Source organism: Hemiscyllium ocellatum, chromosome X (assembly GCF_020745735.1).
Source record: "Hemiscyllium ocellatum isolate sHemOce1 chromosome X, sHemOce1.pat.X.cur, whole genome shotgun sequence".
NCBI lineage: Eukaryota > Metazoa > Chordata > Chondrichthyes > Orectolobiformes > Hemiscylliidae > Hemiscyllium > Hemiscyllium ocellatum.
The window spans coordinates 14,257,843-14,276,654 of NC_083453.1; the positions used below are offsets into that span (position 1 = coordinate 14,257,843).

An 18,812-nucleotide genomic window follows, 5' to 3' on the forward strand; every position below is an offset into this window, starting at 1 on the left:
ACGCTAATACATCATAGGCTGCCTTACAAGCTCTATCCACCTGAGTGGCAACTTTCAAGGATCTATGTACATAGACCCCAAGATCCCTCTGTTCCTCCACCTGACTAAGAACCCTACCGTTAACCCTGTATTCCGCATTCTTATTTGTTCTTCCAAAATGGACAACCTCACACTTGGCAGGGTTGAACTCCATCTGCCACTCCTCAGCCCAGCTCTGCATCATATCTAAGTCCCTTTGCAGCCGACAACAGCCCTCCTCACTGTCCACAACTCCACCAATCTTCGTATCATCTGCAAATTTACTGACCCACCCTTCGACTCCCTCATCCAAGTCACTAATAAAAATTACAAACAGCAGAGGACCCAGAACTGATCCCTGCGGAACTCCACTTGTAACTGGGCTCCAGGCTGAATATTTACCATCTACCACCACTCTCTGACTTTGACCGGTTAGCCAGTTTTCTATCCAGTTGGCCAGATTTCCCTCTATCCCATGCCTCCTGACTTTCCGCATAAGCCTACCATGGGGAACCTTATCAAATGCCTTACTAAAATCCATGTACACTACATCCACTGCTCTACCCTCATCCACATGCTTGGTCACCTCCTCAAAGAATTCAATAAGACTTGTAAGGCAAGACCTACCCTTCACAAATCCGTGCTGGCTGTCCCTAATCAAGCTGTGTCTTTCCAGATACTCGTAAATCCTATCCCTCAGTACCCTTTCCATTACTTTGCCTACCACAGAAGTAAGACTAACTGGCCTGTAATTCCTGGGGTTATCCCTATTCCCTTTTTTGAACAGGGGCACAACATTCGCTACTCTCCAGTCCCCTGGTACCACCCCCGTTGACAGTGAAGATGAAAAGATCATTGCCAACGGTACTGCAATTTCCTCTCTTGCTTCCCACGTAATCCTAGGATATATCCCGTCAGGCCCGGGGGACTTGTCTATCCTCAAGTTGTTCAAAATGTCCAACACATCTTCCTTCCTAACAAGTATCTCTTCTAGCTTACCAGTCCGTTTCACACTCTCCTCTTCAACAATATGGTCCCTCTCATTCGTAAATACTGAAGAAAAGTACTCATTCAAGACCCCTCCTATCTCTTCCGACTCAATACACAATCTCCCACTACTGTCCTTGATCGGACCTACGCTCGTTCTCGTCATTCTCATGTTTCTCACATACGCATAAAATGCCTTGGGGTTGGTTATCCTTGATCCTATCCGCCAAGGATTTTTCATGCCCTCTCTTAGCTCTCCTAATCCCTTTCTTCAGGTCCCTTCTGGCTATCCTGTATCCCTCCACTGCTCTGTCTGAACCCTGTTTCCTCAACCTTATGTAAGCCTCCTTCTTCCTCTTTACTAGACATTCAACCTCCCTCGTCAACCAAGGCTCTCTCACACGACCATTTCTTTCCTGCCTGATAGGTATATGCATATCAAGGGCACGTCGTACCTGTTCCTTGAAAAGGTTCCACATTTCCACCACATCCTTCCCTGACAGCCTATGCTCCCAACTTATGCTCCTCAAATCCTGTCTTACAGCATCGTAATTTCCCTTCCCCCAATTGTAAAATCTACCCTGTTGTGCACACCTATCTCTCTCCATAACCAAGGTGAAAGTCACAGAATTGTGGTCACCATCACCAAAATGTTCACCCGCTAACAAGCCCATCACTTGTCCCGGTTCTTTACCGAGTACCAAATCCAATATGGCCTCCCCTCTGGTTGGACAATCTACATACTGAGTTAGAAAAGCTTCCTGGACACACTGCACAAACACCGCCCCATCCAATCTACTTGATCTAAAGAGCTTCCAATCAATATTTGGGAAGTTGAAGTCGCCCATGACTACGACCCTGTGGCTTCTGCACCTTTCCAAAATCTGTTTCCCAATCTGTTTCTCCACATCTCTGCTGCTATTGGGGGACCTATAGTATACACCCAACAAGGTGACTGCACCTTTCCTATTCCTGACTTCAGCCCATACTACCTCCAAAGGCAGATTCCCCTCAAACTTCCTTTCTGCAGCCGTTATACCATTTCTAATTAGCAATGCCACCCCCCCCTCCTTTTTTACCACCCTCCCTAATCTTTAACCAGGAACCTCCAACAACCATTCCTGTCCCTCATCTATCCACATTTCCGTGATGGCCACAACATCGTAGTCCCAGGTACCGATCCACACCTTCTGATACTCCTTGCGTTGAAGTATACGCACTTGAGCCCATCTCTGTGTCCGCAAGTATTCCCTGTCAGTGCTACCTTCTCCACAGCCTCTCTACATTCTTGGACATCCTGACAAACAGCTAGCCTACTTGCTGGACTACAAGTCCGGATCCCATCCCCCTGCCAAATTAGTTTAAACCCCCCCGAAGAGTGCTAGCAAACCTACCCCCCAGGATATTGGTGCCCTTCTGGTTCAGGTGCAACCCGTCCTGTTTGTACAGGTCCCACCTTCCCCAGAATGCAGTCCAATTGTCCAAATACCTGAAGCCCTCCCTCCTACACCATCCTTGCAGCCACGTGTTCAACTGCACTCTCTCCCTATTCCTTGCCTCACTGTCACGTGGCACTGGCAACAACCCAGAGATGACGACTCAGGCTGGAAGCTAAAAGCTAGGACAGACAAACTCCCTGAGCTCTTGAATGACCTCCCCACCCCTCTTCCTACCTATGTCATTGGTGCCAATGTGTACCACGACTTCTGGCTGCACACCCTCCCCCTTAAGGATTCTGAAGACACGGTCCGAGATGTCTCGGACCCTGGCACCCGGGAGGCAACAAACCATCCGAGAGTCTCGCCCATGTCCACAGACCCGCCTGTCCGTCCCTCTAACTAGAGAGTCTCCTATAACTAGCGCTCTCCTCCTCTCCCCCTTTCCCTTCTGAGTCTCGGAGCCAGACCTCACGCCACAGACCCGGTCACTGCAGCTTACCCCTGCAAGGCTGTCCCCCCCCCCCCCCCCCCAATAGTTTCCAAAGCTGTATACTTATTGTTTAGGGGAACAACATCACAAGCATTGGCATCCAGCATTTGCCAACCCTTTAAGACTATTGTGACATCTCTCCAACACATTTGCAAGTTACTCAGGAAGTGCAGCCTTGCTTTGTGGGCGCATCAGCAACTCGCATTAAAAGGCTGCAGCAAGGACACCGTACACGCGCAGACAAGGATTGGACCAGGCTGCTTCTCAGAGTTGCTCTCTTAGCGCTCAGTCACTCAGTGCCTGCCTGTATATTCTCAGTATCTGCACCTTACCTGTTAACGCATTGGTGCTGCAGCCAGAGTCATAGAGTCATGGAGATGTACAACATGGAAACAGACCCTTTGGTCCAACTCTCCCATGCTGACCAGATATCCCAACCCAATCTAATCCCACCTGCCAGCACCCAGCCCATATCCCTCCAAACCCGTCCTATTTGTATACCCATCCAAATGCCTTTTTAAATGTTGCAATTGTACTAACCTCCACCACTTCCTCTGGCAGCTCATTTCGTACACGTACCACCCTCTGTGTGAAAACGTTGCCCCATAGGTCTCTTTTATATCATCCATCTCACTCTAAACCCATGTCCTGTAGTTCTGGATTTCCCCACCCCAACATAAAGACTTTGTCTATTTATCCTATCTATGCCCCTCATGATTTTATAAACCACTATAAGGTCTCCCCTCAGGCTCCGACACTCCAGGGAAAACAGTCCCAGCCTGTTCAACCTCTCCCTGTAGCTCAAGTCCTCCAACCCTGTCAACATCCTTGTAAATCTTTTCTGAACCCTTTTCAAGTTTCACAACATCTTTCCGAAAGGAAGGAGACCACAATTCCACACAATATTCCAAAAGTGGCCTAACCGATGTCCTGTACAGCCATAACATGACCTCCCAACTTGTCAGCGGGGATCTGTTCAGGATGAGGAGAACACCATGGTGAATGGTAAACCAATCTGACACCTCGAGCATGTGCGCTCACACCATATTTATAGAACCAAATGGTCATATTAGAAACTGGCGGGGGCTCGACCTCCGTCCAGCCAAGGGGTAGTGGGGCTCTTGTTTGTCAGGGGTCCTGATACCATCAGTGACAGGCACCGTCCAGGAGCTTGGCGACGGTCATTCACCCACGGCATGGTAGGCTATGGGAAGGGGATCTTAATAATAGTGAAATTAGCAGGAATGACTTAAAAAGAGGGCAATTATGGCAAAAGACAAACCATTATTTGTGCAAATTCCCAGAGTGGAGGTGCACACCATTGCTTCATCTATCATGTAAGTTTAATGATGAGTGTGTTCTAAACAGAAAAATTGAATGATGGATGTGGGTCTGGAATGACAATGGCATCAGAGTATAGTTAGGACAGAATGTACTGTCGCATCCTGGTGTGTTGTGCTCTGCATAACTGGGGCAAATGACAAGGTGATGTGTTGGATGCTGAGGAATTTGGGGGAAATGGGTATGTTCTTCCAAGGAGGCAGATCAGGCCATTGAAGAGGGGAAAGCTTTCTTTGTCCATGGCGTAGCTCAGCTGTATCAGGCACTATAAGCCAGATTCCAGAAGATGAGAGCTGGATAGAGCAGACCATTATGGACTTAGACTTGTCATTAGTCATCATGCTAGCATTTGGTTTGTATTGTGGGATGAGCATCAGTTTTGTTTGTGTTCCCTTCTGTTGTGAATAAAATAAAGTCATGTTTGGAATTGTCCAATGACTTGCCTGTGTGCAATGTTCCCTTACTGGACAATGACAAGATGCAGGTCTACACTGAGATCTGAGGACAGCGTAGTGGTCACTTTGACAGGGTGTTCAAATGGGTGATGGCATTTTAAATGGTAAAATATGTGGTATCGTGGTTAAAATGTGAGTAGGATGAGAGAATGGGACATTTTGAGTCAGTTTTGGCATTGTTGGCTATATATCGTGAATAACTTGGCTTTGTGAGTGCTGTGCCAACTCATTGCCAGTGAGGGGACAATGCTAAATTGCAAATACCTATCCAGGTGCTCAGTAGCCTTTCAAAGATGGTGCAGACACCTGGGGTGCCAGTCTTTTGGCAGATATCTGCCAAGTGGTGGCATGGTGCCTCTGTGATTGGTATTGGTACTGCTACCTCACAGTGTCAGGAACTCTGCTTCAATTCTACCCTCGAGTGACTGTGAAGAGCTTGCATGTTCTCCCCATGTTTCTTCTGGGTGCACCAGTTTCCTCCCACAGTCCAAAGATCTCAAGGTTAGTGGATCGGCCATACTAAATTGCTGATAGTGTCCATGGATGTGCCAGTTAGGTGGGGTAGCCATGGGAAATGTGGGATGGTGTGAGTCTAGGTGGGATGCTCTTTGGAGACTTGACGTGGACTCTGGGCTAAATGGCCTGCTTCCGCACTTGTAGGGATTCTGTGAATGGTGAGTTGTTCTGCAACCTGTGGTAAAATGGACTAGAATTGGAAATGTGTGGATGGTTTATGAGGTGGGTTTGGTAAGATAAAGTGAGAGAACTTCCTGTTGTGAATAAAATAAAGTCATATTTGGAATTGTCCAATGGCTTGCCCATGTGTGATGTTCCCTTAATGGGAGCCTTGTGGCAAAAAGCCACGTAAAAGAACTCAACTCAACTCTCACTTAGACAAAAGAAAAGATTTAACCTTAATTTTTCAAACTGAAGTTCACACAGTTTCTTAAAAGTTAATCTTTCCTGGCCTAAAGAAGACAATAAAGAAGACTCTTCATGATTCCAAATTGCCATCCTCTTTTAGATTAGATTAGATTAGACTTACAGTGTGGAAACAGGCCCTTCGGCCCAACAAGTCCACACCGACCCGCCAAAGCGCAACCCACCCATACCCCTACATTTACCCCTTACCTAACACTACGGGCAATTTAGCATGGTCAATTCACCTAACCTGCACATCTTTGGACTGTGGGAGGAAACCCACGCTGACACGGGGAGAACGTGCAAACTCCACACAGTCAGTCGCCTGAGTCGGGAATTGAACCCGGGTCTCCGGCGCTGTGAGGCAGCAGTGCTAACCACTGTGCCACCGTGCCGCCCACTAAACTTTTAAACTTTTTTTGTTAACCTTAAGTGATAAGGTGACACATCAAAGGTTACTGTGGGAGGGAAAAAAAAACCCTTATGGAACCATGGTGTAGGAAATTGCTTGTTGTGAATATATGATTGGCTAGCTAATAGGAAGCAGTAGGCATAAATGGGTAATTTTCAGATTGGCAAGATGTAGTGAGTGATGTGCTAATGGAATCATTGAAGCCTCAACATTTTATAATGTATGTACATGACTTGGATAAAGGGGCAACGGTACGGTTGTTGAATTTGCTGGTAAGAGATCAGAACAAAGGGTAAGTTGTGACAACAAAATAAAGATGCTGCTCAAGGATATAAATAGGTTGTGAGGTAGGCAAAGATTTGGCAAATGGAGCATAATGCAGGAAAATATGAAATTGTCCATTGGGATCTGGGTGTATGAATCATAAATGTTTAGTATGCAAGTACAGCAAATAATTAGGAAAGCTAACAGATTCTTATTTTTCATTACATCAGAAACTGAATACAAAAGGAGGGAGGTTATGTTTCAGTTTTTCAAGGCATTGATGTGACCACATCTGGAAAACTTAGAATATTAGTCCCCTTATTTAAAAGAGACCATAAGACATAGCAGAAATTAGGCCATTCAGTCCATCAAGTCAGCTATTCGATCATGGCTGATCAGTTTCTTGACCCCATTTTCCTGCCTTCTCCCTGTAACCTTTGATCCCCTTGTCAATTAGAACAAAGAGGGATGTAAATGAGTTGGAAACTATTCAGAGAATGCTTATGAAGCTATTACTTGGAGTGAAGGGATTGTCTTATGAGGAAAAGTTGGCCAAGTTAGTCTTGTATGTGCTAGACTTTGAAGAGTAGGAGGCAACTTGATTGAAATGTGCGATCTCATGAGGTGTCTTGACTAGGATGGATGTCGAAAGGAAGTTTCTTTCATGGGAGAATCAAGAACTGGGGATCACTGTATAAAGAGTGACCCATTTAAGACCAATGATAAGGAAATTATTTTTCTAAGGGTGTCATGAGTCATAGATTTTTGAGCAACAGAGTGAAAGGTTATTGGAGAGAAGCAGGAATGTGGACTACTGAGATCAATCATATTCTTAATGAATGACACAGCAAGCTCGAGGGTCTGAGTGGCCTACTCCTATTCTTAATTTGTGTTTTTGTATACATGCTCTCATTAAGTGGTAATAGTTGATTAAAGATGTAATGTGATCTAAATATCGTATAAATAACTTTTGATGTTTTCTCATATTTACAGTGACAGTATCAATTTTCAACTCCATGTTGTTGATTAACATGGTATTATCTCTATTTCCAAGATTCATCATCTTTGATCCAATTAATATTATTGCCCAATAGTGCAACAGTAAGGATAGTTTTGTAGATCCATGCTTGTTAGAAATTGGGTTGAGGCTGCCCAAATGCAGATAGGATCCCTGCAACCAACAGACAGAAGAGTTTTTTTAAACTGGATTTGAATCCAGGTAAACTGCACACACACCTTTCTCCACTCCCCAACCTTATCTAAAGGTTATTAGTCTAGCTAACTCAGGGGTTTTAATTACAGATTTAGCTTATTTAATGAAATAGCTATAATATTTCAGCTTTGAAGAAAAAAGAAACATCTCTGTCTTTCTCATACTCAGTGAGTATTGCATTGTTTTATTTGGGTAAAATGTATTGTGTAACTCTTCTAAATTTACAAATGCCTGCTTATGAAGAATGTAAATCTTTCTCTTATATCTTTCATTTGCCAATCTTGTAAACACTGGTTTGTTACAAAAGGCTGCTATCTGTCACAAGTGGATTGTTGATTCAACTTTAAAAATTCTTTTTGGATTTTATTGACGTTTGGCAAGCATTGAGTGTCAGTATCCACAACAATTTGTATGTGTTTTGAATAATCCTTGTATGTGTTTTGAATAATCCTTGCAATCTTTCTCCATCACTTTTTTTTTAAATGAAGGTTGTGCTGCAGACATTCTCAAGGAATGGAGTGTAACAGGAAAGAAAAAGGTAAGGATCATGCCACATTAAGGGCAAAGGGGGTCATTCAGCTCCCAAATTTACTCTGCCATTCAGTTTGATCATGAGAATGCTGCACCTCTAGCCATTTGTTGCTAAATTTGAATCAGAGTCCATCCATTTATTGCCACATTCAGTTTTCGACCTACCTCCCAATGAATTTCCAATCATCTTTAGGCTTCCTAATTTGGAAATTTGTGAGCAATGGTTAAAATATTTTAGATGGTGCATTTGAGTAAAATGTTGACAAGACCTTTTATCTATTGTCGGAAGAAAATAAATTCAGTTAAAGCCATATCAGAAGGCGGCCTATGTAAAGATGAGGCGTGAAGGTTCAATTGGGGCGATTAATAGTTATAAGGTAGCCAGGAAGGATCTAAAGAGAGAGCTAAGAGCAGCAAGGAATGGACATGAAAAGTCCTTGGTTGGTAGGATTAGGGAAAACCCAAAGGCTTTCTATAGGTATGTCAGGAATAAAAGAATGACTAGGGTAGGAATAGGTCCAGTCAAGGATAGTAGTAGGAAGTTGTGCGTGGAGGCTGAAGAGATTGGAGAGACACAATGAATACTTTTCGTCAGTATTCACTCAGGAACAGGACATTGTTGCCGATGTGAATAGTGAGTCACAATTAATTAGAATGGATGGTTTTGAGGTATGTAGGGAAGATGTGTTGGATATTCTGGAAAGTGTGAAAATGGATAAGTCCCCTGGGCCTGATGGCATTTATTCTAGGATTTTCTGGGAAGCAAAGGAGGAGATTGCAGAGACATTGGCCTTGATTTTTATGTCCTCGTTGTCTACAGGAATAGTGCCAGATGACTGGAGGATAGCAAATATGGTTCCCTTGTTCAAGAAGGGGAGTAGGGATAACCCTAGTAATTATAGGCCGGTGAGTCTCACTTCTGTTGTGGGCAAAGTCTTGGAGAGAATTGTAAGGGATAGGATTTATGAACATCTCGATAGGAATAATGTGATCGAGGATAGTCAGCATGGTTTTGTGAAGGGCAGGTAGTGCCTCACAAACCTTACTAAATTCTTTGAGAAGGTGACTAAGGAGGTGGGCAAGGGTAAAGCGGTAGATGTGGTGTATATGGATTTTAGTAAGGCGTTTGATAAGGTTCCCCATGGTAGGCTACTGCAAAAAACACGGAGGTATGGCATTGAGGGTGAGTTGGGGGTTTGGATTAGGAATTGGCTGGCTGGAAGAAGACAGAGGGTAGTAGTTGATGGTAAAGGTTCATCTTGGAGTGCAGTTACCAGCGGTGTTCCGCAAGGATCTGTTTTGGGACCATTGCTGTTTGTCATTTTTATAGATGACCTGGAGGAGGGGCTAGAAGGTTGGGTGAGCAAGTTTGCGGATGATACGAAAGTCGGTGGAGTTGTTGACAGTGAGGAAGGATGTGGCAGGTTACAGCGGGATATAGATAAGCTGCAGAGCTGGGCAGAAAGGTGGCAAATGGAGTTCAATGCAGGTAAGTGTGAAGTGATTCACTTTGGTAGGAGTAACAAGAAGATGGATTACTGGGCTAATGGTCAGATACTTGGTAGTGTGGATGAGCAGAGGGATCTTGGTGTCCATGTACACAGATCTCTGAAAGTTGCCACCCAGGTAAATAGTGCTATGAAGAAGGCATATGGCGTACTGGCTTTTATTGGTAGAGGAATTGAGTTCCGGAGTCCTGAGGTCATGTTGCAGTTGCATAAGACTCTGGTGCGGCCGCATCTGGAGTATTGTGTGCAGTTTTGGTCGCCATACTATAGGACGAATGTGGAGGCACTGGAACGGGTGCAGAGGAGGTTTACCAGGATGTTGCCTGGTATGGTAGGAAGATTGTATGAGGAAAGGCTGAGGCACTTGGGGCTGTTTTCATTGGAGAAAAGAAGGTTTAGGGGTGACTTGATAGAGGTGTACAAGATGATTAGGGGTTTAGATAGGGTTGACAATGAGAACCTTTTTTCACTTTTGGAGTCAGCTATTACGAGGGGGCATAGCTTTAAATTAAGGCGAGGTAGGTATAGGACAGATGTTAGGGGTAGATTCTTTACTCAGTGAGTCGTGAGTTCATGGAATGCCCTGCCAGTAGCAGTGGTGGATTCTCCCTCTTTATGGTAATTTAAACGGGCATTGGATAGACATATGGAGGATAGTGGGCTAGTGTAGGTTAGGTGGGTTTGGTCGGCGCAACATCGAGGGCCAAAGGGCCTGTACTGCGCTGTATTTTTCTATGTTCTATCCCACAAAAGGATTGTATGGGCCAGTGATGCCGCGAACATTTCAGGATTGCTGACAATATTGATAAGAGTGACCAGTGATTTATGCAAAATCTGTGCAGACGTGAAGTCCCATCTTCATACTGACAGCTTCCTCCCTTTTGCTGTTACATTGCTACAGTACTCAATGGGTAGATTCAAAACCAATTTAGCAACTCCAAACTGAGTATCCATGAGTCTCTCGGCCGGCAGATTAGATCAAAGCTCTGCAGTCCTCTGGCATTCCATCTCTCTGATGGAGGAGGCCAGCCTGCTTATGCAAAAGACAAAACGTTTGTCGCCATCTTTAGTCAGAATTATGGAGATGAGTCTTTTTCTTCTTTTGAGGGTTCAATGTCTTTGGAACTCTCTTCCTGAAAAGGTGGTTTAAATAATTGCACAGAGTCCAGTATGCCATTACCAAGTCACCTTTTATTTCCTTGTGCAAAATACACTGGCTATGGCCAGCCAGCTCTGAGTCCATCCACTACACTGAGGAGATTCTAGCCTCCTGGTTATATTGGAGGAGAAAGTGAGGACTGCAGATGCTGGAGATCAGAGCTGAAAATGTGTTGCTGGAAAAACGAAGCAGGTCAGGCAGCATCCAAAGAGCAGGAGAATCGACGTTTCGGGCATAAGCCCTTCTTCAGGAATGAGGAAAGTGTGTCCAGCAGGCTAAGATAAAAGGTGGGGAGGGGCGTTGGAGATGCGATAGGTGGAAGGAGGTCAAGGTGAGGGTGATAGGCTGGAGTGGGGTGGGGGCGGAGAGGTCAGGAAGAAGATTGCAGGTTAGGAAGGCGGTGCTGAGTTAGGGTCCACACCTCCCACCAACCCAACCTCCACTCCCGGCACCTTCCTCTGCAACCGCAAGAAATGCAAAACTTGCGCCCACACCTCCCCCCTTACTTCCCTCCAAGGCCCCAAGGGATCCTTCCATATCTGATACAAATTCACCTGCACCTCCACACACATCATTTATTGCATCCGCTGCACCCGATGTGGCCCCCTCTATATTGGGGAGACAGGCCGCCTACTTGCGGAACGTTTCAGAGAACACCTCTGGGACACCCGGACCAACCAACCCAACCACCCCGTGGCTCAACACTTTAACTCCCCTTCCCACTCCACCAAGGCCATGCAGGTCCTTGGACTCCTCCATCGCCAGAACATATCAACACGACGGTTGGAGGAAGAGCGCCTCATCTTCCGCCTAGGAACCCTTCAACCACAAGGGATGAACTCTGATTTCTCCAGTTTCCTCATTTCCCCTCCCCCCACCTTGTCTCAGTCAAATCCCTCAAACTCAGCACCGCTTTCCTAACCTGCAATCTTCTTCCTGACCTCTCCGCCCCCACCCCAGTCCGGCCTATCACCCTCGCCTTGACCACCTCCTACCTATCACATCTCCCGCGCCCCTCCCCCAAGTCCCTCCTCCCTACCTTTTATCTTAGCCTGCTGGACACACTTTCCTCATTCCTGAAGAAGAGCTTATGCCCGAAACGTCAATTCTCCTGCTCTTTGGATGCTGCCTGACCTGCTGCGCTTTTCCGGCAATGCATTTTCAGCTGCTGGTTATATTGGTCAGCCCGGGCTTTCCTGAATGGGGTGGTTAACCTGGGCCAATCAAGAATCTCATAGTCAACAAGGTCACCCTGATTCTAACCACTACAGTAATAGAAGCAGAGTCCTTAAAGTTTTTTTTATATCGAAATTTTTACACGTTTACAAAAGAACTTTTTTTAAAAACCCCAAGTATAAACATTGATATACAATTAAATCTTAAATAAATAATAACCAAAATCTATCAAACAGGAAAAAAAGGGAATACTGAGAGGAAAAAAAAACAAAACTCAACTAACTACTCCTCTAACCTACAACTAACCAGAGGGTATGGTTAAATCTCTTACATTGTTCAAGAGAAAAAAAAACAACGGGTAACACAGAAATTGAGTAGTGATATACATGCTCGGAATGTGTTAACATCAGATCATAACAAAACCTGTATTCGTGCGGGATTCCTCTCCTAAGGGGCCCCGGACCAACCAGGTTCATCCTCTCAATTAAATAAAGGCCCTTGTTAGCATGACCGAGACATCTGTATTTGTGTAATTCAAGAAGGGCTGCCATATTTTGGGAAGTAATTTGGTTTTTTTTTGGTGCACCATATTTGTAAGGAAGTCCATAATTATTCTGTGTCAACTTGAAAGTCCATGAGGGCCCTCAGCCACCCAGTTTACCAAAATGTTTCTCCTTGCACAGAGAGAATGGAAAATAATCTCTTCCCTGATGTAATTTCAGGTGTTCTTTATCTAATAAATGTGTCTCCTATAGGAGAGCTATATCAACCCTTTCTTTCTTGAGGTTTGATAATATTTTCTTCTTTTGATTGGTGAATTACTCCCCGTGACATTCCAAGTGCACCATTTAATCGACCGATTACCCATAATCACCGGGCAAGTCCGAGATCCCTCGGGAGAAGAAACCCTATCCAAAACATCCCGAGCATAGACCATATAAAATTCACAAAAATAAAGGCTCTTTAATACACTCCGATCAATATAATAAAAAACTATTTCTAAATAAAATAATATAAAACGTATTAAAATGGAGATCTCACCCCTTGTTCCCAGGGGGTATCACTTCCTTTCCAAAAACACATCATAACCTCTTCCAACCAGTGCCCCAGCCTTGACCCAGGCACCCCCCGATAGGATAAAGAAAATTCAAATATACGACTGAGCTAGAATTAACAATGAGTATCCAATTCCACCCCCCACACCCCCACCCCTACAAACACCAACATCTGGATATATTTGGTAGTGTTAATACCATTTATGAACATATATGACTATGAAATTACAGTCTCAGCAAATAATAATTAAATATAGTAATACAAAATAACGGGGGAAAACAACCTTTCCCCCCCCCCCCCACATCTACATTAACTAGAACCCCTGTCCTATATATAAATGGGGAAGAAAATCACTATGTGAAGAATAAATAAATAAACCCCTCTTCCCACCCTCTGGAGATAATATTAAACAGGAAGGTAATGAAAGGGAAAAAAGGGGGATAAACTGGGGTGGGGGGAGGGCAGAACAACATCAATTAACTCTTACAATTTATATAAGAGAGTCCAAAAGTTCCTTGGTCTTCTTCGGTGATCCGAAGTTATACACGGACCCTTCATGGCTGAAGCGTAGCGTAGCTGGGTAGCGCAAGGAGTACTGAATGTTTAAGTCCCTTAAGCGCTTCTTCACTTCGTCAAACGCCTTCCTCTTTCAGACCAAAGCTGGGGAAAAGTCCTGAAATAACATAATCTTGGATCCTTTATAAATCATGGCTTGGGGATCTTCCCCAGATTTCTGGGAGCTTCCAAGAGCATCTGCCTCTCCTTGTAGGCCCACTCCATCCTTATCTGGCCTGATCCAGCCTCCAGATTTAACAGCTGTGGAAACTACTGTTCCAGAAAGGCTGTAAGCTGACCGCCGCCTTTCCGTTCGGGAAGGCCCAGCAAACAAATATTTTTTCGACGACATTGATTTTCGAGGTCGTCAATGTGATTCTCTAAGGTCCAGACTTGCTGTTCGAGAGTCCGGACCCGATCCACAGCCGATTCTGCTATGGTCTTGTACGTCGCGACCTTTAGCTCCGCCCCTCTGACTCGGCGCTCGATTTCCTCGATGTCTCAGCCGTGCTTTTGTAGCGCAGCCGAGAGTGAATTCCATCGGCTTCAATAAAGGCATCGATCTTCGCATCGAGTTTAGAGATTATTTCCACGAGGCTCGCCACCATAGGTAAGTCCCCCGGGGCGGCTATGGGCGCCTCTGCTGCAGCTGGGGAAGGTGGGGGAGGGGTTCCTGCCTGCTGAGAACTGCGGGCTCCCTTCCCCCTAGTCATTTTTACAGGAGACTAGACTGTTTAAATTTAGTACTGAGCAACTAATTACATTGAGTAAAAACTATTTTAAATGATTTGGTGAGTGTGGTGGAGGCGGGTGGCCCACTTTGCCCAAGTCTTGGGAGGAGCACTATAGACTCCAACTTGCTGAGTCGCCGCCATCTTGGATCCCCCCCATTAAACATCTTAAGGTAGAGGTATATAGATTCTTGTTCATCAAGGAGGTAAAAGGTTTTTGGGTAGGTGAATGCTAGGAATTTCCATTCCCTTAATGGGCTGTGCCTGCTTGATGTTCACCAGTCTGTCCTTGAAAGAGTTTGTGACAAGTGTTACATCCAAGCTTCCCAGAATTTTTTTTTTCTCTCCCTCTCTCTCTCTCTCTCTCCCTCTCCCTCTCCCTCTCCCTCTCCCTCTCCCTCTCCCTCTCCCTCTCCCTCTCCCTCTCTCCCTCCCTCCCAGGCTTATGCTGTGGACCTGGGGAAACGAGATACTGGATTGAGTTGATCCTGGTTCATTTGTTAAATAGGACCTTCGACCTAGCTGGAGCAAAGAGTCTATTTCCATTTTTGTGGATTAGATTCGACCACAGGCCTCGAAAGATGAAAGTGTAGAGTGCTAATCCACCATACTACTTTGTTCAACTGCGTAAAGTTGACATAAAATGCATATAAATCAATTTCTTTCAGTACAGTATGTGGCATCTTGAGGTGTGCTTCATCTACTGGTAAATTGTTAATGAATAATCAAGCCACTTTCTCCAGCCAGCTTCTCCATGCCAGTCTGTGGTTGTATTGACCTGAGTGTCTCTTATACAATTGCCTATTTGGGATTGAATGTTTGTCCCTTAGGACGCAGTAGCTAGAAACCTATATCTCTCAAATTTCCATCAGAAGACAGTTGCTGAAAATTCCATACACACCTGGCTTTCAGTTGCTTTGCAAATTGTAGGGAAATTTGTTTTCTGTTGAATCTGGCCCATGGGTATTGTAAATCTAAGTTGTACATCTTGCACTGCATTAACTGCTTAGTGAGATGTGAATGTCAGTGTTCTGCTGAGTATTAAATTCCAGCACTAATTTGAGGATTTAAATCTAATGGAATTAGTAAAGACCTGTCACCTTTTTGAAGTTGAGGCTCATACCCAGCAAGGACCAAGGTTTTTCCTTCATTTGAAGGAATTTAATTTGTGTTCAGATCTCTGATAAAGGGATGTGTTCTGCAAAGTGATCTGTTCACAACTCTCAGACTTCTACAGCACAATCTTCCTCCAAGCTAAATAATCATTTGACACCTGTGTGGAATGGTAACGTACACAATGTTGTGATTGAGATGAACCTTTGCAAGACTGCTTTGAGATTTGTGTGTTGATATATATAGATGGGTGTAAGTTAAGGCTTTGTAAATAGATCTTGTCTTGCATTTGCCCCCTATACAACCAAGAAACATTTGAAGTAACAAAACCAGAAATTGCTGGAGAAACATGATGACTTTGGAAGAAAATAAAAATCCTAATTTGAAATCATTGAAAGCAAATGTTTATGCATCTGTTTGTTTAAAAACACATAGAACAAAAAGAAGAAGGTTAAACCAAAGGCAGAAGTAAAAACAGAACCAGAGCAACTGCAGTCTACAAATGCAGACAACAAATGTGCTGTCAATTCTGGTGAACTGTCTACAATTTCTTGGGAGAAGGACGAAGTAAACAGTTATCATGTCAACGGATCTGTAAATGATGAATCAGTAGATTCTCTTAGTGAACAGTTAGATGCCCTTTCCGTGGATGCCCAAGAGCTGGAAGATTCGGAATTGATGACTCCTGATAGCGATAGTATAATGGGTAAGTGTATCTAAATTTAGTTCTGATTTGATTTTTAAAATCTTTGAATACTCATATTTTCTGTTTTAATTATATGTACATAACCTCCCAAATATTTGTAAAAATGTGGATTTGTATTTAAGAATGGGATGACTTGTTCTGTAATCCAAGCTAAAGGGGAAGATCTGTTCCATATTTTGTAAACTTGGCTATATATGACACTGAAATTTGTTAATGATAACACAGACACTGTCTTAAGTACTTCAACCACCTGAGCTTCACAAGTGATGGGAAAACAGCAATTTTATTAGTTCTGTCTATGACATGTATTGTAACATTTGGTTTGACTTCCACAGAGTTAATGCAATGGAGAAACTTGGATAATAACAAATTGCCTCATAGGACCTCAAAGTAACTTGTGAATTTCATATTGGTCTTTACGTTTTCTCCTTTTTAAATATAGAAAAGATCCTTATTAGTGAACCGCTGTTGTACAGATTTGAGTTACTTTGGGCCTGAAATTCATTTTAGCTACTTATTTTAGAACAAGTGTTCTATGAATCCGTGACAGGCTACTTCAAGTCCTGATGTTTGCTTAACCTGTAGCTGAAGTCATGAAGTCTGCCTCCTTGAATTTTCTGAGCTTTAGACACAAATAAAATACTGAGACAATATTGGAAATCTGAACACCTCGTGTTATCCTGAAGCTAAAAATGTTTGGCATGGGGAAAATGTTGTGAGCTTTTACCGACAATATTCATTCTGACACTTAACCAATACTTTTTCAGAATCTGTAACAGAAGATGAAAAGTGTAAAGCAGAATCAAAATTCCAACCCCGCCACTTCCATAGCTCTCATTCTACTAAAACATATCAACAAAAGAATACAGCAAAGTCTAGGTCACGAGCTCCTCCAGGATCACAAACCTCTACCTCCCTTTCCCTAGTCATGCCAGATGATGGTGGATTTATTTCATCTAAGAATAAAAAAATAGGTAAGGGGTATTTACAAAATGATTTCTTTATTTTAAAATACATTTTATCCATGTTCAAGCATATAGACTGATTTGGGAAAAAATATTTTACCCATGTCCATGGTCCAGTTTGATGTTAGGTGTGATATTACTTACATTAACTCTTGCTTGAGCAAAGTAGTGCAACAGTACTGGGTAGTGAGATCATTTATCTAGAAATGCATACAATGTGGTATGTTTGTCCCAACCAGTCCATTTTGGTGTTTATGCTCCATTTGAGTTTTCTCCTGTCTTTTCTCATTTAGTTCAATCATCATAGCCCTCTGTTCCCTTTCTTGCTTAGTGCTTAACTAACCTTCCCTTAAGTTTCTCTGTAATATTTGCCTCAGCTGCTCCCTGTGGTATTGAGGTTTTTTTTATTAATTCATGGGATGTGAGCGTCTCTGGCTAGGCCAGGATTTGAACCCCAAGTCCCCAGAACATTACCGGGGTCTCTGGATTAACAGTCCAGCGATAATACTGGAAAGGATGAAAATAGATAAGTCTCCTGGGCCTGATGGCATTTACCCTAGGATCCTCTGGGAAGCTAGGGAGGAGATAGCAGAGCCATTGGCCTGGATTTTTATGTTGTCATTGTCAACGGGAATAGTACCAGAAGACTGGAGGATGGCGAATGTGGTCCCCTTGTTCAAGAAGGGGAGTAGGGATAGCCCGAGTAACTATAGGCCAGTGAGTCTGACTTCTGTGGTGGGCAAAGTCTTAGAGAGAATTGTAAGGGATAAGATTTATGAACATCTGGATAGGAATAATGTGATCAAGGATAGTCAGCATGGTTTTGTGAAGGGCAGGTCGTGCCTCACAAACCTTATTGAGTTCTTTGAGCAGGTGACTAAGGAGGTGGACGAGGGTAAAGCAGTAGATGTTGTGTATATGTATATGTTGTGTAAGGCGTTCGACAAGGTACCCCATGGTAGGCTAATGCAAAAACTACGGAGGTATGGCATTGAGGGTGCATTAGAGGTTTGGATTAGGAATTGGCTGGCTGGAAGGAGACAGAGGGTAGTAGTTGATGGTATAGGTTCATCTTGGAGTGCAGTTACTAGCGGTGTACCACAAGGATCTGTTTTGGGACCATTGCTTTTTGTTATCTTTATAAATGATCTAGAGGAGGGGCTTGAAAGCTGGGTGAGTAAGTTTGCGGATGACACAAAAGTCGGTGGAGTTGTGGATAGTGAGGAAGGATGTGGCAGGTTACAGCGGGATATAGACAAGTTGCAAAGCTGGGCAGAAAGGTGGCAAATGGAATTCAATGTAGCTAAGTGTGAAGTCATTCACTTTGGTAGGAGTAACAAGAAGATGGATTACTGGGCTAATGGTCAGATACTTGGTAGTGTGGATGAGCAGAGGGATCTTGGTGTCCATGTACACAGATCTCTGAAAGTTGCCACCCAGGTAAATAGTGCTGTGAGGAAGGCATATGGTGTACTGGGCTTTATTGGCAGAGGAATTGAGTTCCGGAGTCCTGAGGTCATGTTGCAGTTGTATAAGACTCTGGTGCGGCCTCATCTGGAGTATTGTGTGCAGTTTTGGTCGCCATACTATAGGAAGGATGTGGAGGCATTGGAACGAGTGCAGAGGAGGTTTACCAGGATGTTGCCTGGTATGGTAGGAAAATCGTATGAGGAAAGACTGAGGCACTTGGGGCTGTTCTCATTGGAGAAAAGAAGATTTAGGGGAGATTTGATAGAGGTGTACAAGATGATTAGGGGTTTAGATAGGGTAGA

The 18,812-nt window shown here is 43.8% G+C and overlaps 1 protein-coding gene across 4 annotated transcripts in view; it reads left to right on the forward strand.

Moving 5' to 3' along the window:
* LOC132805851 (spermatogenesis-associated serine-rich protein 2-like) overlaps positions 1-18,812 on the forward strand; it is a 142,371-nt gene that overhangs the window by 63,994 nt on the left and 59,565 nt on the right. For all 4 annotated transcript variants that reach the window (XM_060821162.1, XM_060821161.1, XM_060821160.1 and 1 more), the window contains exons 5-7: positions 8,029-8,078; positions 15,805-16,075; positions 16,843-17,049. In XM_060821162.1, the coding sequence (XP_060677145.1) occupies positions 8,029-8,078; positions 15,805-16,075; positions 16,843-17,049 (528 nt within the window). The remainder of the gene's footprint in view (positions 1-8,028; positions 8,079-15,804; positions 16,076-16,842; positions 17,050-18,812) is intronic.